The sequence below is a fragment of the Netta rufina genome (assembly GCF_964035555.1).
Source record: "Netta rufina genome assembly, chromosome: 4".
In the NCBI taxonomy this organism is placed as follows: domain Eukaryota; kingdom Metazoa; phylum Chordata; class Aves; order Anseriformes; family Anatidae; genus Netta; species Netta rufina.
In genome coordinates this window covers 45,346,323-45,369,573 of record NC_140127.1, presented here as the reverse complement: position 1 = coordinate 45,369,573, position 23,251 = coordinate 45,346,323, and the positions used below count along the sequence as shown (strand labels likewise).

The 23,251-nt window shown below is 43.3% G+C and overlaps 1 protein-coding gene across 3 annotated transcripts in view; it reads right to left on the bottom strand.

Moving 5' to 3' along the window:
• ARHGAP24 (Rho GTPase activating protein 24) overlaps nt 1-23,251 on the bottom strand; it is a 168,801-nt gene that overhangs the window by 37,516 nt on the left and 108,034 nt on the right. For all 3 annotated transcript variants that reach the window (XM_084285504.1, XM_084285505.1, XM_084285506.1), the window contains one exon: nt 3,878-4,000. In XM_084285504.1, coding sequence (XP_084141630.1) covers nt 3,878-4,000 — 123 coding nt within the window. The remainder of the gene's footprint in view (nt 1-3,877; nt 4,001-23,251) is intronic.

Below are 23,251 nucleotides of genomic sequence, written 5' to 3'. Positions count from 1 at the left end.
CTGCTCATCGTTACTGACTGCTGAGGAGTTTCTGTAATAGAGTATTTTCCTCTCAAGCTAGGAGATTAGTGGTCTTCTAGCTCTTGGAGAAAGCTTGAAGTAATTTTAGTGTTCTCTTCCCTGCTTCAGTTTTGCTTTAGGGAACAATTTCCTTCCGTCTCTCTGTTTCCTTTCGTTTCTTTTATTTCCTGCGGTAAGACAACCGTCTATTATGCAATGTCACAACAAAAGAGTTTCAGCAGAAAGATGTATCTTCCATTCAAACAGAAGTGCCAGCACAGACAGAGGCGGAGAAAGACCTCGTCCTCCCAGCTGGAACAGGGGGTGGAGTGGCAGAGACTCCAATTCCACGGGAAAAGGTCAGCGCTCTGCGGTGCACAAGGAGAAAGAGGAGAAAATACCCAAAAGGCCACCAAAGAATCCTCTGGGTTACGATACCCCTTACCGGCTCCTTTTATCTCTGCAACGGAGGAGCAGAAAAAGCAGCCCCTTCACCCAAAGGGCTCTCAGTCCATAGCGGATTCCTCTCAGAAGGCCTTTTATATACCTGGCTCCCTGACGTCCGCGTGGGCTCCTCGTCCGACCGCCTTCGAACTACCAGCAGCTCTCGTGGGAGAAACACGTCAGATGCAGCAGCAGCAAGGCGTCCTTGCCAGCAGGATCCCGGGCTGCCGCCGAGGAATACATGCCTCCACACGGGGATGCTCTGCTCTCTCCCTCCCGGTCCCACGCCTGGCAATGGCAGCCACCGCCGCTGCGCCAGCCCCTCGCATGCAGCAGGTGCAGGGAAGCGGCGGAGAGGAGGGAGCTGCTGCTGCTGCTGCTGCTGCTGGTGCAGCGCGGCTGCCTCTGCTCCACCGGGTGACTTTGAGTTGACTTCAGGCGGCTGTGGCGTGCGGCAGCTCGAGCAGCAGGCAGGCTGTGCCCAGCTCCCGCAGGAGGTACCAGACCTCCTGCCACGACCCTGCGAAACGCTCGCACTCCTTCTCGCCTCCTCCCTCCCCCGTCATCGCAGGCTCTGCAGTTAGAGGACAGGCCTTCCCCTCCTGGAAAAAAACTGCCTTTTAAAATCTAATCAGGGAAGGAATTTCGTGTGCAAACAGGCATTACATGCCCTGGCTCATTTACATTTCTCTTCCCTGACAGAGATTTTTCCACAGTCACCTTGTGCTTGTCGTGCAAAAAACAAGCTGTTTCTGATCACCACAGCGGCTTCCCTCCTCCCTCCCCTCCTCTTCTCTTTCTAGCACAGGTTAACAAATAACATTTTAATGATACGGTTAATCATTCACAGAGCAACTTGGTACCAGGAATCCTTTTCCACTGCAAGCCAAACTTCACATACAGGTGGCTCACCAAGACTCAGAGGCATCCATTGAACACACACACACACACAAGTTGCTTACAGTGCTTAAAAGAACCAGAAAATTCAAATACATTGCTCATGAAAGTGGCACGCGACTTTTATGACACCAGACTATTGTGGTTTAAAGTGTTGAAATCTAGGAAGCAGGTAGAAAACAGGTACCGTGATTAATTAGCTGTCTGAAATAATTTTGTGTTGCAAGAAATGTATTAGTTACTGGTTAGTCATTATTATACAACCACAACTTTTCTATATCTTGTTTATAGCTAATGTAATAGATTTTTTAACTTCAGAGGCTACAGCTGATCAAGACAGGCTCTTAAACACCTTAAGCCAGAGGAACCCTTCTTTAGGAGGGTCAGACTGTTGCAGAGCAGCTGCAGACACATCCCTGTGAGAACAGGTAAGAAAAATACGAGTGTGTCCACCCATACATGATTACAGAACAGTTAACAGTCCTTGTTAAGACTTCAGATATCTCAGAATGTCAACTTAAATAACCCATAGTTAGTCAACCAGGGAACATTGTATTGGCACAGTTCTTAATGGTGACACCTCCCTTGATACTGCTTTTACCTTGTACTGAGAGTCAGATGTTCTCCATAAACGCTAAACCCAAAATCACATACTGGCTATTCTCATGTTTTCCAGGAATTAACTGTTTGTTTCCTAATACAGTAATCCTGAGGTCAGTGTATATGCTCAAGATATCCAATAGGGAAACGAGAACACATTTACAAGTGTGTCAACTACAAATTTATTTAAGCAGTAATGTAAGGATTGCACCCTTCTCTTTCTCTCTCTTTTTTTTTTCAAATCAGCTTGCGAACTCCTCAGCTAGGTGCTTCTCTCAGTATTTGGCATTAAACACTCTTACAACAATGAGGGTGTCCTGCGAGTTTCCATGGTGGCTGGAAGGATTCCCAGCTGTAAAACAGAAATAGCTCTTGCCCTATAAAAGCAAATGAGGGGCTGGTGAAGAAAGCATGGGGTCAGGGCTCAGGAGATTTAGTTTCTATCTGTAGCTCTGTCACAGCCTTTGCACAGATGGGGGCTAGAAACATGGCTTCACCAGACGTCAGCTCCCCACCTGTAAAATGGTGACACCTCTCCCTTTGCCCAAGTACTGCAGGGCTGCTGCAGCTCACTGTCTGGCATGGACAGATGCTGTGCTGGTGGAAAACAGGTATACAACATAGCAAGAGAGCTGCTCTCTGTGAAAAATACATCTCTGTTATGCACTCAAGTGTCTGCATTGCTGCAGTAGCTTACACTGCTATTTGACTTGAGTGGGAGAACGCTGAAGAGCTCAACATGAGGCCTTCTTCATGAACAGAAGGTTGGGGATAGATGATCTTTGTGCTACATGAACATGTGCTATACAAAGTACGTTTCTCCCCTAGCCTAACTTCAGAAGCCCATGGCCCTCCCACCTCCCCACACCAACTCAATAAGCCTGTAGAAGACCACACTTTTGAGGATAAACCTCTCACTTTGTGGGTTTTAAAAACATCGTCCTGCAAAACCTATATGCCAAGGACTGTACCAACTTATCAACACATAAGACCACTTCTCAGCAGGATGACTGCTTAGCATTATCTTTCCAGCATGTGTTTCCCCAGGAGGAACCAAGAGAAGACAGAAATGTTTGAAGACGTGCCAGGCAAGCCCCAGCTGACCAAGTCCCTCAGGGCAGCCCACCAGTGAGGACAAAGCCGTCTAAGAACTGAACAACCTGAACAAAGCACAGAAGATGGGGGGTGGCTTAGAAGGAAAGTTTTAATCAAAATGGTAGTTTCCTTCAGTCCCTCCCATCCTCTCTCCTGTGCTGTGCCTGACAGGTGAAAATAAAACGGTGTATGCAGTCACCAATCACAGCTTTCTGTGATAACTGCTCTTCTCCGTGATCAGAGACAACCCTGCCTTATTTTTCCATGCTAACAACACCTGCAAAAAAGCAAAAAAAACACACAATGCAATCCAGTTGCTCTTCCCATAAATTCAGTACTATTGAAATTGTTGGGTCTGCCCATCACAAGAAAAAGACTAGCATACAGTGCTTGTGGCTAATACTCCAAGGCTCACTATCAGAGCATACAGATTTATAATAAAATTGTCACTGGCAGAAGAATCACTGACAGCTTCTTGTAACATGGATAGTCTCTTAGCTGGTGACCAAAGGAATTACCCTAGGTCTCCCAGTGGAAAGCTGATTTCGTAGAACACACATCTGTGAAAACTTCCCTCACCTTGGTAACATGCTGTCCTGTGCTATCCCTATCAAGGATAGTAGTTCCAGATAGTTTAAAGCCGTTTAATTGAGTGCTTTGTGTAGGAATACACCTGATGCCTGTGCTGCAAGTGAAAACAAAGGACCTGTTCCGCTTTTTGGAAAGATCTAGACTGTTCTTGTTTCCTCCTCTTCAAATTCTGGCTGAGAGCGAGAGACGACAAAATCGCCCCTATGTCTTTGTGCAGCTTGGAGCCTTGCATGTTCTCTCGCTGACTCACCTCCTCCAAATGGTGCCCATATAACCCTGCGAATGGATTTCACCCAATCCTCCATGTCATTCTGCGTGCCCGCCATGAGAAGGTACGTCTCATGATTAGCTGTCATCCGCTCTCGGTCTGCTCCTGCAAGAGAAGATAATTGCACTTTAGAAACCCTTCTGCTTTCCTGCCAAGCCAGCTCCTGCCAGACCGACTGCTGAAAGTGGTAAAAGCAGCTCCGTGGCAAGCAGACACGACACCGTGCACTGGAGTGTTTATCATCAGCTACGGCATGAAAAGAAGGTCCTGTAAGTACATTCCCCATCAGACAGCGAGGAGCTGTCTTGCTTCCAAAAGGAAATGAGAGGATAAATGTCATCGGTAAACAAAACCAGCCCCATGCTGTTCCAAGAGCCACGGGGCCTGCACTCATCTGTAACCTGATATATGCACTGGAAGGTTTGCAGCAGTTACTATGCCACAACACAGAGAATAAACGCGGCGAGAGAGAAGTGTGCTTTGAACGAGTGGGGACGAGTCCATTTTTGTTTTCAGGAACACTGTGTCGCGTTCCTGGCAATGACATTTGCTGCTCCCAAGCGGTGCTGGGAATCTCTGAGGAGAAGGCAGCTGATGCTAGGAGCGGGCACAGCACAACCCGCTGCTTTGGATGGGTCTCATGAGGATTAAGAGGGAACACAGTGATTTCTTATTCCTTGTTAAGGACAGACCAGCACTGAGAAGGTGAAAGTCAGAACCTGGCTCATCACAGGTTTTCATGCCTCGAGTACTGCATCACTTCCATCCTAATGGGCACTACACCAGCTCAAGAGCAGATGGGGATTCAAGCCACCCTTCCAGCTCTGCAGTAGGAACAAACCCTTCTAGAAAGACAGCACCAGACATTTTGAAGCCCTTTCATCGAGCCAACAGCATGTGCTATATTTCATGCAAAAACTACAAATCCCACGAGTTTCTGTGCTTATCTCTTTACAGCTTCTTCCATCCTTATCTTTGATTCTGGTCATATATAACCTAAGTATTTCTGTTCTTGCCTCAGGAACTCTGCTAGTGCCATGCTCAGTGGCTACAAATTCAACCATGACTTACTGGCACAACCATTATGAATAAACTCACTTGTATACACCAGGTTCTGCCGAATTAAGCCACACAATTGCAAAAATAACTTAGACACAGTTTTACAAACACAAGCCATATTCTCCTAGACATAGGCAGATCAAACTGACAACTCATTCTCAGGGTTTAAATCATTACTCAAAACTTAAATTTGAACTTGGAAGCAAATGAAACTCATCTACCAATTACACCTATACATACAGCAAGCATGTGTTCCCACACACAGCATCCCAAGGACGGATGCAGCAACCTGAAGTACAATGCAGGTATGCTGTAGGATGTAGCACAGTTTAAAAGTTTGAAAAACACTATTTTTTTTTTCCTAAGACATTGTTAAAGGTAGCGAAGAACCTATTTTAAGTGCCAACACTATAGAAAAAACAGCGTGTGTTTTATTTTTTGGAACATTTTCAGTTACTACCATAGCAACTGCTACAAAACAAGGGCCTTTTATGCTTCATTCCACCATTTTTTACCTTTCACGGAATAGGAGGATGAGGGTACGGGAAGGAGGAAGCATCAGCAGTCGAAATAGCAGCACTCCACACCAACCCCGTCCAGCAGAAAGCACATGGTCAGGCCCTGGAAATGCACACCCAGCCTCTACTGTTTTTTGGCCAAGCTGCCTACAGCCAGGACAGATCTCACACTCAAACACAGAGTAGACATGACACACTCTGCTGAACCTGGTCCCAAATTTGATATAACATCTAGAGTTCTTGACCTAGTAAGACCCAGAAACAAAGATACAAACAAAAAGCCTCAATATATTGCCTATTAAATGTAATGGTAATAAACATAGTATAAAGAACTGTATTGCAGGTGTCCTTTTATGGACCAGGACCCTGTAAGTTGCTGTACAAAAAGATGTGTTCATAGAAAATAGAATTCAGATCTAAGAATAAAACAAGAGGTGACTTGATTTTCTTTCTAAATAGGGAAAAAAAAAAAGATGACAACCATAGCCATCTAATGATCCTCCTTCTTGGATGTCTCTCTGGTCATTCCATATTCTTTTAATAGTGTACATAGTTAAATTCAGCAGATCATATGAGATTTACTCAGTCAACATTTTCTAACAAAAATGCTTTCTGGAGAGCGCTCTCCAGATAAACTGGAATAATCCTGTGAGTCTAGATATTTGATTTACAGAGGAGATTCCAGAGCAGTACTCTGAACAACAAATTCAAGTAAACACCCATTCAGCTAATACAGAATTAATGTGTTTAATTTAGCAGAGAAAGAAAACAATGTTTGGTTAGATTCTCTTTTGGTCTAAGAAAGCAAAGGTTTCCTAACAAAAGAGCTCCACCATATTATATCAGTACTTGATTGGTCTACTTTGTAATTAGACCCCTTTCTTTTACACCACAATACCAGCTATTGCAGGGTTTTTCTACTTATGCATTAATTTAGTTGTTATTCAAAAAGTGACAGCAGCTGGTCTTAAACCTTGCTAAAAGATTTTAGGGTGTTTAATTTGTATATTATTGCAACTGTTAATTTTCTAGTGGGACTGTATTTAAAATACAAACCAAACAAGAATAGGGGACAGACAAGAAGAAATGCCCATGGTTTGGTAAAAAGTCACCTCAAATAACTAGTTATCAGTGAAACTTGAACAGAATGACAAGGACCTTTCTAAATCTCAGTATGTCCACAGGATATCTCTGAAAAGTACTGTTTAAAATCCTCACTCTTGTTTTTTCTTCCATATATTACTGTAACAGCTATAATGGAGAGTGAGTAGATCACCTTCTCCAAAAATGAGACATCTTATTCGTACCATAGATACTGACATTAAGTGTCTCATCTTGAAAATGGTGCTGTGCATGGAGCCCGTTAGAGATGTGAATGCATCCTTAATCCTTTCCTATGGGCATGCAAACCATAATATATTTTACCTGTTTTGTTGCATAGCTCCAGATTATGCCTTTTCAAGCTCCCTTTCCTGCATTTGCAGTCCAAATACCAGAGACACATAATGCTGGGGGTCGTGGCCTGCTTGCGGCCAGCCACCTCAAAGGGCTGGAACACGAACTCAGCTTTTGTTTCATCTTTTCCACTCATTACTTCGCAGGTGTCACAGGACCTGGAAGGAGCAGAACCCAGTGTACCTGATCAAAGAAGTTGACTCTGACATATCCAAGATGAAAAGCTGCTGTTCACACAACTGATGTTTACATCCTGTTCCTTACATCCTCTGGTAACTGCCAAACATAAGTGGATCCAGTTTGCTTCTCGAAACTACAATGTAACGCTGCATTTTTGTTTGTACTGACCCAGCCAATCCATAATCCGTTTTGTTTTCCTGGCAGCATCAGAAATGAATTACATTTATTGAATAAATCAATGCAGAGCATCCATTTGGACTGGAAACAGTGAAACCGCACAACGCCATGGTGAATCGTCCAACTCAGAGAGGTCAGATCTCTCCCCCTTCCCCTCCTCCTGCACTAGCACTGATTTACGGGTTCCCAAATGCCACTCCTGCCTCCTCCAGCAGCTCGCTAACTGGTAAATACAGCCTGCTGCTGCGCTTCCTGACCAGGACAGCCTGAGACCACTCAGCCCCATGCTGGGCACAGCTTTGAGCACTGAGCTAGCGCTGCTTTGATACGAGCGAGGCGAGGTATTTTAAGAGCTCCTGCCAGCAACCGGAAAAAAACAATTTAAATACAGAAAGGCCAGTTCCTGCAGGGATCCACTCCACAGGGGAAAAGAAAGGGAAGAGCCTGCGTTTGCTCATGCAGCACCACAACACACACAGTTGGAAAAGCATAAAGAGGTGGTGACGGACTTGAAAGGCGATTGTTTCCTGAAGTATCAGGCTCAACAGCTCACCTGCTTTGTATCATCTGTTGATAAAATGCGAATGTGCGCAGACATTTTGCACTCAGATGGGGAAAAAAAAAAAAAAAGGCAATGTGTTTTTTGTTTTTGAAATCTCTTCCTGTCCAACCCAACACCTTTCTCCTACCTGAACTCATAGAGGCTGAACTCAGAATCAAGTATTTGTTTGTCATTTTAAAAGCATCTTGAATTTCTTACAAACGGTAGTTCCAGCATCCCTGAGAATGAAATGTAAAGGGATTAAATTCATACCATCTGTTTAAAAGAGAATTTTTTTTCCTGAGAAGAACATCAAAAAGTAGGATTAATCTGTTTTTTTTTCTGAGCTGAGAATATCATGGCCAACCTCAAAAGAATATTCACATTCCAATAAAAAATAAAATAAAATTGGAGGCCAATTTCAAAGTGAAACAGTTCCCAACTCCCTTCTGCATTTCGTTAAGCCACAGATTCTGAAACCCTCATTCTCAGCTTGGGAACTGAAAGATGGTGAAAAGCAGATTGGCATTACAACACAAGCCGCTGGGTTTTCTTCAGAAACAACCTCCTGCTTGGATTCTTCACATTTGTTTTCTAAATCTTTTGTTTCTCAGGAAAATGTTGAATAGAAAAATTTCAGTCTGGTAAAGTTTTCACTGAATACACTGAATATGCCTATATATAGTATTGAAACAGGAGCTCCTAGTTACTCATCAATTCAGGAAAATCACCACTTCTGCATAGGTGCACTAAATAATGCCCTCCTCTTCTCCTCAAACATCCTGTATCAGCTGAATCCTCATATCTGTACCAGTCTTTGAGGTGGAAGACCTTATCAGGTACAGCTGATATTCCATACAAATGGTTTGCAAATCACAACAGTACACATCATCTCTGTTCTGCATAAATCTTCTGATTCTAGCCCCCTGTAGAAATAAGTGCCAACCCTCTGTGCAGCATAGCAGGCATGCTCTTCTCCATTAAGTGTACGATACTCAGTAATTTATAGTTCCTGCTCAGGACTCAGTATTTCTTTACAAGCAAAATAGCAATAATTACCACAGAATTCGTGACACTCTCCCAATATACTCGGTGTTCCTAAATGTTCTCTGTGTTGCAAATGAAGTGCATGGTAAGTGACATACTTAATGTGTTTCTCTGGAAAAGCTCATGTGCATTTACTTCATCAACTTGCACTTTACATCGTTTGTATTCAGACTTTGTAATCCAAAGCAGTAATCATCTCTGCAAATGGCAGGGGCTACTAGGGTATCACAGACCAAGATGAACGACCTTATTCTCTTTTCTTTTTTTTTTTTTTTTCCTAATGGAACTTGTTTAAGAACGAAACAGAAATAATGATTACCCAACCTTGTTATTAACACTAATCACTGCTGCTTTAAGCAAAGCTCTCTGACTTGACATGCTGATGAGCTTCTAAAAGACCGTTCAATATCAACCCACACTAAACTGATGTGGGACAATTTGCCCTTCAAACTGCCCTTGAACTGTGAGGCCAGCTTGAGCACTAAAACATTTTGTGGTCATTCCAGCTGGGCCAGCAGAAAAATCTAACTGCAAAAAGCTTGGTTGTAACATGGGTTGAAATTTGCAAAGCAAAATGAGGGGGCTAAGCACCTGGATGTAATTGTATTTTAACAGGATTTTAATATCTAACTGGCTCTGGGATTCATTGAGAAACCTTTCCTTATGACAAACGCGAATACTCTTGAGGCTTCTATTACAGTAGGACAGACTTAGCAATGGCTGCATCTCAGGTAACTGATTTAAAGACATAACCGAAAGAGACACAGCTACCTGAACCCTGCAGCATTACTGAACTGCACGTACTGCTTGCTAAGCAGCCAAGCATATGTTCTTACAGCTGTGTTGCGGTGGAGGGGAAGGTAGGGACCAACGAATTTCTGCAGATCAGCTGATGATGCAGATATAACGTGGGGATTGCAGACAAAAGCTGCATTTTTTTTTATTTTCTCAAAACCTTCTTTATTTTGCATATGCCTGGCATTGCTTCTACTATTCTCCACTATGTAAAGCTTTACCAAGAATTGAGTACCTACTTAGTTCACTTAGGATGAAAAAAGGAGTATGTAGTCCAAGACCCAGTCAGCCCTCTCTTCTTTTTTTTTTTTTTTCCCCCACATGATTATGATAGTCTGGAGAACTGAGTTCCTGATAACTATGCAAAAGCTCATGTGAAAAAAAAAAACACCACACCACCAGCAAAAAAAAAAGAAAAAAGCAACACTATGAATATCAGAGATAAATACTCCATACTTACAGGAGCTTCAGCATGACTTCTGAAGCGACTGTTAGATAACACATGCTGTATTTTCTCATCAGGGAAACCTGGTCCATTGAAACTCTACACAGAGCCTTGTATTTTCTGACAAGGTTCGATTCATTTCTGTCTTTCATGGCACAGTTTCTTTAAAGCATGTCTGTATCAACTTGGAGTAAAAGAGAGCACCCTGGAAGGGTCTCTATTTAAGAGATGTTATCAGAGCCAAAGGGAAAAGAAAAATCACCCTGAGCTAGGCTGCAGTGAAGAAGTTACACTCTTTGCAACTAAACAATCACGTCTTAAAATGCCTGATAGTTTTATCTTGCATTGAATTTCACAGAAATTAAAGTACAACCTGGCAACCTTTAGCATTTCATTCATATTCACAAAAAAAAACAAAACAAAACAAAACAAAACAAACAAACAAACAACAACAACAAAACACCACTGCTCGGCTTAGAAACTAAGAGGTTTAGGGATTTGTGTATCTTAGCTTAATATTTGATGATTCCCAAGATTTCAGGATTTGCGTTTTGAAGACCTTCATGGCAAAACTGAGTCCAAAAGTTTGATTTTAAAGAAAATGGAAGCTGATAAATTATCATGTTGTCACTACTGCAGCACCTGTTCAAACCCCATCATAAAAGATGCTGAAAAAGAAGCTTCACTTCCATATGAAGAAGAATACAATTGAGTCATACCAATAATTAAAACAAGGAACTTCTTGCCAGCTCTATTCCTGGTCCAAGACCAACCAGACTAGAAAGATCAAAGAGATACTAAGAAAAAAATCCCATATGCTTTGTAAGTAGTCACTATATTAGGTGAAATACCTTGACTGGTATTCCACTAATCTTTGGACAGATAAATCTATCTGGATGGCTAGGTGTTACAACACAGCAGTGGCCACCATGAGAACTTAATTTCTAAGCATTTTATAAAATGTATTCCATAAAACTTGCCAAATACTCTGTCTTATTGTTCTGTTAGAACCAGAGCAGGTATCAGACCCACTGCGTTATTCTGAGTGCAATTACGCCTCTACAGCCTTGATGACAAGTAATAGACCGGACTGAGAAAGACAAACAAATTACAATCCCAGTTCTTTTACCCAGGGCTGTCCTGTTTATCTGTTGCTTTTGTCAGGCTCAGTGCTGTTGTGTCATCTGAAAGAAGATGGCCTGTAGATATGCTCAAATCCCCTATATGTTTTAAATGATTAATACCACCACTGAGAACCTTGGCTTTAAAATACATCGTTATCAAACTCACTGTTGTTTTACTACCAAACCATATCAGGGGCCCTATTTAATTTCTTTTTCCACACAGAACTAATACGTTTTCCTCAAGAGAGCAATTAAGAAACTGCAAACAAGTCAGTACTGAAGATACTGCTTTTTAATACCTGAGTATAAAGACACATTTTCTGCTGATAGCGCCCAACCTGATTTTTGCGTTAATCATCTTGAACAGCTGTTCTTTGCATTGAAGGTGTATTGGGTTTTGTGCATACTAGCTTTTAAGCATAAGGGCTGCAGGCTAATTTAAGTGGTTAAATGGCAAAAGACTGCTAACACAAGTACATTCCCTGGTGGGCTTTGTGCTCTATCACAATTTCCCCACTTGCAGTATAAGCCTGAAAGACAGCAGGAGGTATTCAAGAGGGGGAGTTGCTTGCATGAAGCTCTGAATCAGCTGCTGCTGGATACCTGAAAGCAGGCTCAGGAAATGTATTCACCATCTGTAACATGATGAATAGTCTGTACCAGTAGCTTTCAGCCGTGCTGCAGGGCTACAACTGCACTACATGCCTATAAAGGTCTTACAGAAAAGCATCTTACACGATAAGAGCATGAAACAGTGCTATATACACGTTTTGTGCATTGCACAGCTACCAAAATTCTTTGTGTTAATATAATTATTGCATAAGTACCTCAGCAAGAAGCCGTGATGCTTGCTCATCAGCAGTCATAACCATGCTGAAAAATGTAAGTAATGAGGGAAGAGAAGGCAGTGAATTCAAGCCATCCCTCGTACATTTAAGAGCTCTTATTTTTCCAGCGCACTTTATCTTTTCAGGCACGCATCTCACTCTGCCTCTCTCCCCTACTTTTGCTGCTCTTTCTTTACTCCCAGTTTAAAATTCGCCTCTGCTTCAGGTGGATTCCTGTTAGCCACCTTATCCTCAGACACAGATCCCATGTATTCTGCCACGTCTGTTCCTCCTTCCCTTTCCTGTAACTAAGAAATTGGTGCCAGTACGGTTAACTTCTGCATTCCCCCTTGACCTCGTGCCATTCCCACTTAAAAATGTCATCTCTCTTCTTGCTCAAGGCACACCGCCCGGAACATTTTGTTTACAGGCTGCCCTGAAAGGCCATCACATTGTGTCGACCCCTTCACAGCTCTGCCCTCCGCCAGCCCCTGGGCAGCAGCACACATCGCTGCCTCCTTGGTTAATCAGTGCCACGTGGAAGTCAGAGGCATGCTTGCCTCGCACTGCCGATGATAGTTTTCAGCCTTCCAGAAAGAATTTTTCAATGTTGTCAGCATCCTTGTGATATAAAATGCTGTCTGAACTGTCAGGTTTGCTGTTCTACTGTTGTGACTTTCAGCTGTTTTCAGAGCTGTTGGTAACATTTTTTTGCATCCATTAGTGAATCCGCTTATTTATGTTGAAGTTCTGTGAAACTGCAACAACAAAAAACACTGTTCTACCTCTTTTTCAGCCATGCTGAGATGAAATCGCATTCTTCTGCCTGTACAGTCAATATTGGAAATGAACTCACGGAAGCAGATAGGAAAGAAGTCAAACTTTTAAAGAGAATAAATAGTGTCAGTGCAGATGACTGTAAATACACACCCTGGCACTAATGTGAAATTTTCTAATGCTGACAAAACACATATTGAAATATTACCCGGTCTTAACAAACTATTAACAGTGCAGGGAAGTAGTGAAATAATTGGATGGACCCGCAAAAGTTGCATTCAATATCACTTTTCAAAAAAGCTTCCCACTCCTTGTCTCTTGTAGTGGAATCTCACATGGGTATTTTTGCTTCAAGACGTGGAAGATATAACTAAACAAAAAGCAGAGCTTGGCCACAAGAAATCCACTCCTCTACATCCATCCTTTCTGCTAGGATTTGAGAGATACCCAGTATTGATCCAGTTACAGAAAATGTGTTGGGGAACCCACTTGTGCATCATCACTTTCAAAACTTGTACCATAAAGAGACATCCTACAAAATAAAGAGTTCAAGATAGTACAGATTAAAGCAAAGAGTCTTGCCAAATTCCATAAACAATTAAAAACATTAAAACATTGTGGCTTTTTAGTGAAAACTTGGAAACACAGAGGATATAAAATCGGACCATCAAAGCCTTATATTTTGGACAAATTAATCAGACTATATCCATCTTTGTTAATTTCCCCCTCTGCCCCTTCTTCTGACTTTTGTCTATTGTTTCCTGGGAAGACAAGCATCAGTGGAGTGGCAAGAGATTTAGTGGGTCCCTTCTCTGCTATCTGCCATAGCTGATTTATTTTGAGAGAACACAAATGACAGCCAACTTACAATTTTCTCTGACTTATATGACACACCTTAAAGACAACTGACTGCACTCCTATTATTTGACAATAACAACCTTCTTTCAAGTTGGACACCCAAAATGACCATTGTGTAACTTTTAAATAAACATAGAGATCAGCCACGTATGGAGAAACTCTCTGTAGGCACGTACCTAAAGAGAGAGGAAACAACCCACACGCGCATTTGCTGGTCTAGACATAGTGACCAATATAGAAAGATGCCTTGCAAGTAGACTGTGAGGGCTCTGCTTTGGCAAAAAGCAAAATCCTAGAGCTGCTGCTGCTGGAGAGGTGGCTGCCCTGTGCTACCAAGTGCTTTTCAGCCTCACATCATGAACTGCGCTGAAGTGCAAAGAACTAACCTGAAATGGATTATTTTGAAAGGTCAGTTCCTCAGCACTTACTTGTTTGGCATATGACCTTGTAGGAAGTTAAAACTTATCGTGATTATAAGAAAGGAAGGATTGATACCAGAATAAATGTTCTTAAGCGTACAACCACCCAGGGACTGGAGGGCTTACCTTTAGCCATGGGCACATGAACTTCAGCGTGCAAACCAGGATGCCAGATACCTCACCTGTGTCCTCCTCAGAGTCTTAACAGGAATGACACTTGAAACACATGCTCACCTCAGCTCTCAGCACGCGCACATTAAGCGCCCTGTTTCTCCTAAACATGGACTACCCTGAGCCTTCAGCAGCTACAGATCTAGGTGCCCTTTTATCCCTCTAAACATGCTGCTGTATGCAAAACAGAAGGGTAGTGGGCACTGGCACATCACAAAAATGGAGTTGAACAGCTAAATTATTGTGTGTCTCCTTTGGAAAGCAAGCCAAAAAGAAGAGCACTGCTCAGCAGGCAACTCTCCAGTACCCCAGGACAGTGAAATTGCTGGTGCTCAGCCATATATTGATCCTGTCCTTGTAATTCTGTCTCATGCAGCAGTGGGGTCATTGCTCCACACAGGCAAGAAGACATTGTTCGTTCTTAGATAACCAAACGGTTTTGCTACACAGAAATGTTGTTCTTCCTCTGATTTTTTTACAGGGCAACAATTTTGTTAACACCTGGCAGTAAAGATACCATGTTTCCAACACCTTTGAGGGAGAAGCAGTTTCATTTCTCCAGTGGAAACTGCACTTGCTCTCCCCCAGGTTCTGAGCATGGTGCCTTCCAGTTTGCACTGAATTATGCTCAACTTACAAGTACTTCATTTCTACACAGACCAACTAGTTATTTCATCTATTATCTGGCCTCTAATTAGATCACAGATAAAACTAATAGCTCTTGGTGGCATGTATACACAACCCAAAGGATACAGATATGCTAACTGAGCAAGTATGTTTTATGCATATGCATCACTTCATCATAATGCACTCGTTTAATAATGCAAAGCCATGTTTTAGCAGTTGAGAAAACAAAACAAGAATGAGTTCCTCAATGAAACTTGAGGGCTAATTGACGTACACAGAAGAGCTAACAGAGAGTTATGCCTCTGCATATCACCCTCTTGGTTATCTAAAGCAGCAGGAGGTTTTCGTTAGCAGTTCAGGACATTTGTTCCTCAGCTCCTCTGAAATCAAATGTCTCCAGGAGCACTGTGCCTCCTAGCACCATTTTGGGCTATCAACTCAATACAAACTCAGAAGCAGCGCCACTTCATGAATTATCAGCTCAACTCCTCAGCCCTTTAAATGTTTCTGAGACTTCTAATTCAAGTGCAGCTTTCCTCCAGGAAGAGTCGCCGAGCACCAGTTATCTGCAGGGTACAAAAAGTGCTCAGTGCCTTGCTAATCTCCACACGTACCTCCAACACTAGGAAGCTTGCTCGCTGCTGCCATACATCTTCCCCCTCAGAGGTACATCACCAGGCTCGGCAGAGAGAGCCTGCCAAAGGCTCCGGGCCCAGCTGGTCACAGGCTTAGGTGGTTTCAGGGCTTTTGTGACCAACGGAGCTTTAACATCTCAGACTAGCAGTTTTGCCCCCAGATCCTCATTCCATTTGAGAACAACCCACAAACATGCTCTTATGATGCAGTTTAAAAGAAAAAAAGGTCGGGTCTTCACATTCGAACTAATTGCCACAAGCGTTTTTTTTATGCCAAAGAACTGCCAGAGGGTGATTCATCCGAGCTATCTTTGGAACCTCTTCTAGGATGAGATGAATCACTCCGTGGAAATATCAGGTCTCTTCTGAGCTGTTCATATGGGCACCCTCACATCAGCTTTCCATGCAAGTTCACTGACATGAGAGTGTGTCTGTGTGCACGCTTTGAGGGTCCGTTTCTATATGCAAATGTCAGCTCCCTGGTCCCTGGGCTGTTCTGGACTGCACACCAACTTTCAGACGTGCACAGCCATGTGATCATTATCAGCAATTTCTTAAACAGCTAACGGTTGAAAACATATCCCTGAAGTGTCTACAGACTATTTATTTAACAAGAAATACCACTAACCATACCAAGTAAGTAATCCTTAATTAAGAAAAAGTTATTCAAGATGATAGTTTTAACAACTGGGAAAAAGAATTTATGTAATAAAGTCATGGCAGCGCATAACAAACACGAGATGGAACTATTAGACAGTTCTGATCTATTTTCGGCACGTTTCTTTAGGTCTGTGGAAAGAGTTAAACTCTGATGATGGGAAATGCAACAAAAATCAATGACAATCTGGCAGCTGCGAAGTATGAACCAAAGCAGCCACGCACTCGGCAGATGCCAGCTAATACTGGAGAGAGAGCATCTGTCCCTCAGGTAGTCGTCTGAGCTGCTCATGAAGCAGAGAGCCTGAACCATGGGAAAGTTAGAAACCTGGGGCAGTGACCTAAAGATGAGATGAAAATATCTGCAGCTGACAGAACGGGAGAGAGGAACTGAACATCGGCTCCTCTGAAAAATTTACTGTTCATAAACACACTGTAAGAATAAGAATGGAAATCATATGATAAGGTAGAAGTTGGTGAGAGATAAATATTTCCCAGCGAGGTGATTAAATTTATCACCAAAGCCTCCTATTCCAAATATAGTGGGAACTGCAGGATCACTTAGTGTGTCGTACATGGAAGTTGCCAAAATCTGGGGGATATTTTCGAAAGGTGTCTCTGGTATCTCAGAAACACTCTCCCAGAATCAATGACAGCTCAAACTGGCAAGTATCAGAAAGCACATGAGGGCACTGCCTCTCGCAAGGTTTCCCACGTAATTTCTAGAAATCAAGTTTTCCCAATTAGGACACGAACTCTCTGATGCTTATCCAAACCAAACAGCTGAACCCATCTGAAGTGTGCTGAGGCACACACCAAGAGGGGGACTGTCCCCAGGAGTGGGGTGTTTTAAGTGCCACAAACAACATACCAGCAGAGCCACACTCCCATGAGGAGCTCAGCAGAAATGCCAGGCACAGCACTTTAAAATGACTTTTCCTGGTCTTACACGGATTAGGCAGGAGCTGCCAGACAAAGCTAAGTTCTCTACCATGGTAAGAGCCAAGTCACTTCTCCCATGTGTCACAGAATAGCCTTAGACTGGACTGGATTCTAGGGTCAATCTATCAGATGCAACCCAATTAGTCCCCAGTTCAAAATCATTTCCTCCCTTGCAGTTCATTCTATAGAAAGAAATACTGAATTTAGCACTGCTTTATGTACTCACAGGGAGCTAAACTGCACATTTGCAATCCAGCCCCAGGCCAGGAACAGCAGGGGTACAACAGCCTTAGAGGAGGCTGCAGGAATGACACTGCTCCTGCACAGCAGTCAGGTGCAATGAGTATCACTTAACCCTTCTGCAAAAGGCTGCTCGGCCAGCACTGGGAGATGGAGGAGAGGTGCTCTGCTACCTACCAGTGTCTGCCTAGGTTAGAGACAGAGGCTGGAAAAGAAGGAAACGAAAAACTGAACAGAGCATAAGTAGTTGAAAGAATATTTAGGTAAGATCCAACTCCATCTTGCTCTTTCAGCACAATTTTCACTTCCTTGCAAAGAAGTCATCTTCAAAACATTTCTATGGTCAGAGGTATAGCATATCTAAATTATAAATAAAACAATAAAAGTACCCAAAATGTAAATAATTTGTTCAAAGCTTTATGGAAAAATCTGTTGTACAGCTCTGGGAAAAGCACCACGATCTAATCCTGAGGACTGTGTTTCCTTTGCAGGAATTCTCCCCTGCCACTTTCTGAACTGTCAGGAAAGTAAATAATTGGATACAAAGTCACTTTGAACGTTCAGTTTTTTTAACAAATTCCTGGAACTGTGTTCTTGTGTCTCCTGTGAATATTGTACAGAGAGTACACTTACTGACAGCAAGGTGAACAGGAACACAGTTTTACCACACACTACATTTTGAAGCAGTAAGTACAAATATTCCCAGAAGAATTATACTGTAACTCTTTATCCCAAATTAAAATCTCACAAAGGAGAAAAAAACAAGTTGTTTATGGCTAATTAAACAAAGAGAGATCACTACACTCCTTATATATTAAATACAATGTCAGCTGAAGCCCAGTAATACAAATTACTCTCTCATTAGCGAGCACTGAAGTGGAGGGAACAACACTCAACTGCCAAGTGATTGGTTTTTGTTTTTGTTTTGTTTTGAGGGCAAAAGGTTTGTTCAAATGGATGCAATAAGTAAAGGGCAACCTGCTAAAAAGACAAGAAGCCACATGACTATGCAACTTACCTGTCTGGAGCTTCTGTGGTACCCAGGATGGAGAAAGAACTGACCTGGCGGTGGGAGGAAGCAACTCAAAACAGGCAAGGAGCCCCTCCTGGGAAGCTGGGATGTAACAGGAGAACCAGGATGCACTATCTGTGCTGGCCATGGCCAGCCTGCCAAGGGACCCAAATCAAAACTCACCAGCTCAGATCTACGTGGCACTGTAGGGATGACTCGTCAGCAGCAGTCCTTCACGTGCTGGTACTAGTCAGCCTGAGAGAAACACTGCACTGCCATGCTGTGGGATAGAGTTTTTTCCTGTGTCAGCTCTGGCAGGGGAGTTTGTTTCCTGCCTTAATTTCTCTCTCTTTGCAGTCTCTGACCAGACTCATTTTTAACGCAGAATGGCCTCCAAAGAGTTAGGTTTTGGCCATTGCATCGAAACTGCTGGGAGGGAAAGTGGCCTGTTGGATATGCAGATTAATCTGTTCTGTAACTGGTATACACAGAGTAAATAAATTTAATTTACGCAAAATAACTCTTTTACTGAAGGATTAACTATCAATGCCTTCAAAGGCAACAGTAATTTGCAAGCCATCCCTCTTAGGGGGCTGGACTACTCCAGCAGTAACTTCTGCTCCACATGACAACACACTGACAGATGGACAAAATGGTTGAGAACAGTAACAAAGACCTGCAGATCCAGCCTCTTTATCCACGGACGGGTTGGGCCCTTTTCTCTACTAGCCGAGCAAAGTCCTGCCATTTCCCTCAGCTTCAGATGCTCTGTTACAAAATAGAGACAACTGCCTCGTGCTTTTTCTCTGCTTGTTTTTTTCTGAGATGAAACGCTCTGTTTAAATGCTGATCAAGTAATTATAGAGACACAACATCCCAGGGAAAAGAAAATGAAAAAGGCAGCAGGATCTGAGGGGAGAGACCAGGTTAATTCAAAACGATGGTAGAAATATAATGATACAGTTAGAGTGGTAAACAAATCTAGACGTAATGAATTACTGTATTAAACTAAATGTCACTATGCATTCTTACCGTGTAGGCGTAATTCTCACAAGAATGCCTTGAATAACTCTGATGAACTGAAACACACCAAGACTGCAATTTAAAATCTAATAGCAAAGTCTACCACTCAGGACTGCTAATAAGATTTCTGCAGCTTAATAGCTTTTCTCCCTGAAAGCAGATTTTGCCTTGACACATAACGAAACTCACAGACCTCTTCTCTCAATTTTTTAGTGCAAATTCCATGACTGTACTAAGCACACACCATGCTACAGCTGGGTAGCAGATTTCTCACCACAGAGGCTGGGCCACCAAAATGCCAACTCTTTCAGTAACCATTGCTCAGCCGGACTCAGCTCTGAGATCTGACAGCCCTGATCCAGCATGCAGTGATACAACAGGAGGTGTATTTTTATACATAAATGGGTGATTTGGAATGAAGCTCTGCTTCTGGGGTAAAATCCCAACAGGCCCACCTAGGCTGCTACTGCAGCTACACTTGAGGCTTCCACAGGAAGGAAGATTGCCAGAAATACATGTATGAGAAGTTCTCCTACTGCATGGTGCTCTTGAAGCCCAACTCCTCAAAAAAAATCAAACTTATGTCAGGGGACAATACTGCCATGTTCAGAAAGGGTTTTCTGCTGCAACACAAATTAATTATTTATTTGAAATTCGAAAGCCTATTAGAGAAGATGCATTCTCTTTTTTTTTTATTATTATTATTATTATTTTCCACGAATATCAAGTGACCTGCCATGAGAAGACTCAGTTGGTGCTAAGGGATTAACTGGCTACATGGCATCCCGACTCACGGTTCTGAAGAAAGGTAAGCTCAGGCCTGTCCCCAAAAACCATGTCATCTCCACCACACTGTGCTGTGTCTCAGCTTTAATATCATAAAGTGCACGTCTGTGATCTCATTCACTATCCTTTGATGCAAAGCAAAAATCCTGCTTGGTTTACAGCACAAAGGAAATCCTCTGTGTCTGCTGAGGAATGCTAGATGATGAGAAAATAAAGCGCAAATGCTCAAATTTGTTATAATTCCTCATTAAGATAGACAGTGATAGAGTAAAAGAGAATATTCATGAACTAACGTGCTACAGTTCAAGTTACAGCAGTTTGCTAATCAAAGTCTAAAAACATGCTGACCAATTAACCCTTGCTTCACTGAGGTGTTAAGTAGCAGCTAGGGTTTATCAACCCACATTAATCTAGTGGCAGATAAACGTAAACTCTCATTTCACCTACCTGCTGTTTAACTGTGCATTTTCTCCATGCTCTTCCCATGTGCTTCAGTCTCCCAAGGCACACAACCCTGATCCTTCACTCATGTTTTTCTTTTAGCCATCATCCTGCCTGGTTCTGCCTCTCAATAGTAGATCCACACTACATATACCCACCCGGTGATCTGTGAAATCTGCTGGAGCACTTTGTGAAATCTGACTTGGAATACAAATAGCTAGTCTGAAACCTGTTTTCTCATCTAATGCCTCCATTTGTGCATCCACCTGAGACCAGCAAGACTAGGGTCCGTCCATGCCAGACTAGAAGCGGTCGTGAGCCATTACATTCATTACATGAGTCATTACATTCAGCAGCTGCTGCTGCTTTGGGATTTTCCTTGGACTACACATTTGCTTGAGCAAGAAGGAAGTAGATCCCACCCTTGCAAACCGGGAGCGTGGAAAAATGAAGAGAAGGGAGAGCTACAGCAACCTGATGAGGGCAAGTGACAAAGGAAGGTCTGAGGAGATCTCAGGGAGGACTTCAAGGACTTCAGACCTTCAGGCAAGAAGGAATGCTGTGCCTGCAGGGTGTGTGGCCTCAGACACGAGCAGCTCCAACCTCTGCTGGAGGCAGAGCTGGCTCCCCAAGCAAGCAGCCCAGCACCGTCCCCTCCTGATGAGCAGCGTGCTCCTGAAGGACACGCCACACACAGGCAATGCTTTTAGGAATACTGCTAATTTATGTGTTGTCTAATCTCTTGTGCTTTATCTCTGCGTAAACACAACTGTGTACTTAGTAACTTCGCACAAGGTCTAGCCAGTGTTTTTCTTTTCTTTTTTTCTTTTTCTAAATGTTTAATGCTCCTGACCTCACAGGTCTGAAGGAGCTGCACACAGACTGGAAGGCTATCACCTGTGGAGAAAGCCTACAGAAGACTGTTTGTCTGTGCTCCGACAGGATCTCAGGAATGACCTTTGGGGCCAGGATAATGGGCAAGAGTTTCAGCCCTGAGGAGGAGTTGCTAGATAGGGATGTATGTGTCAGAGACAAGCCAAGGGAAGGGAGGGAGGCACTGGTGCCTGGGCTCTTTCTGTTCAGGCTCCAGACATTTTAAGCACCTGGGATTCCCCCTCTTACAAACCCAGCCCTCAAGGTGACACTGTACTGACACTGCACGTGCACACTCATGTTGAACTGCCAGCCAACACCGAACAACTGGCTGTGCCCATCTGCCCACTTACAGGGTGCTTTAATGCAGGTACCCTGTAAAAGCGGCCATTTGCAATATCCAGTATTGCCACTTAGCTTCCCATCCTCTCTGTTTGGGGATGGATTGAATATTCCCATTCCCGCTGCTCTGCCCTGGAGCTTGGGAAGCAACTCCAGGCTTTGATGGCAAAGGTTTTGTTTGTTTGTTTTAAATAGCTGTAGCAGTACAGCATGGTAGATAGGCAGCTATCCTGCAGTGTTTCAACAGCAGCATTTCGCAGTGAGCTCACTTCATGTAACTTTGCTATCATATTCCTTTTCCCCAGCTCACAGAAGCATGTTGAAACCCAGCAACCAACTCCAGCATGTGCAGAACAGCTTCACTCATCCTCTCATCACACAATCAAAAACCACATCCTGCAGGAGGACTAGGAGCTCCACAGCTTGCTGCGCCTGGAGGAGAGCATCTTCTCCCAGCAGTCCCCTCCTCAGCAGCACCAAAGACCTCCCTTACAGCTCCATAAAACAGAGCAGCACACCAAGAGATCTGCTCATCAGGTAACTGCTGCCCTGAGCGTAAAAGGTATACTGCTGCCACTTAAATAGCAGCATGCTGCCACTGCACATCCCAAAGCACTACAGTCAAGTTAGCCTCATTGAACTCCACTTAATAAGCAAATCGTGGCCTCGTACACCAGTTTCTGCTTGTGAGTGGCCTTAAGATGTAGCACCATGCAGAGCTCATTACAGTAATCCACTCCTGAAGTAATGAGGTGTGTTGCATGAATTTGGCAAATTGTGCAACAGAAAATGGTTACATCCTAATGAGGTGCAGATGGAAAGCAAAGAGTGCGTATAATAATCGTCTAAGACACTCTATTCCAGCTGTTCTTTCTCCACATTTTGGACGAATGATGTCAGTCCCTCATCCAGAGGTCCCACTGCTTCATTACCTGACCACCCTCGCCTAACCCATTCTGCATGGGCCACGGGCACCAAAACGGTCATCCAAAGCCCAAGCTTCTACGTATAACTGCACAAAATCTTCCATTTCGCTGTCTGCTGCTGTGAGACAGCTGTGACTGACACATTTGACAACGCACCCATTTATTTTCTTTCACTAGTCTTTGAAAGGGTGCTTCAAGTGGCTTCAATACGGCACATAAACAAGAATTTGTTTGCAAAACAAACCAAATTTCTCTGTGAGGCTACCAAGTAATGCAGCGCCTCCCAGACAGCATGTCCACCCTGTCAGAAGATAGCAGCAGAAGCATTCGCGTCTCTCTGTCTGTATTTAAGCACACAGCTGGGGAAACCACAGCCGTGCACCCTGCCTGCTGTGTCAGAGGCTGGTGACTGCCAGGCTTCCCTCAGAAATCGCTGGGAGCCGTAGGCTTGCGCCCTCG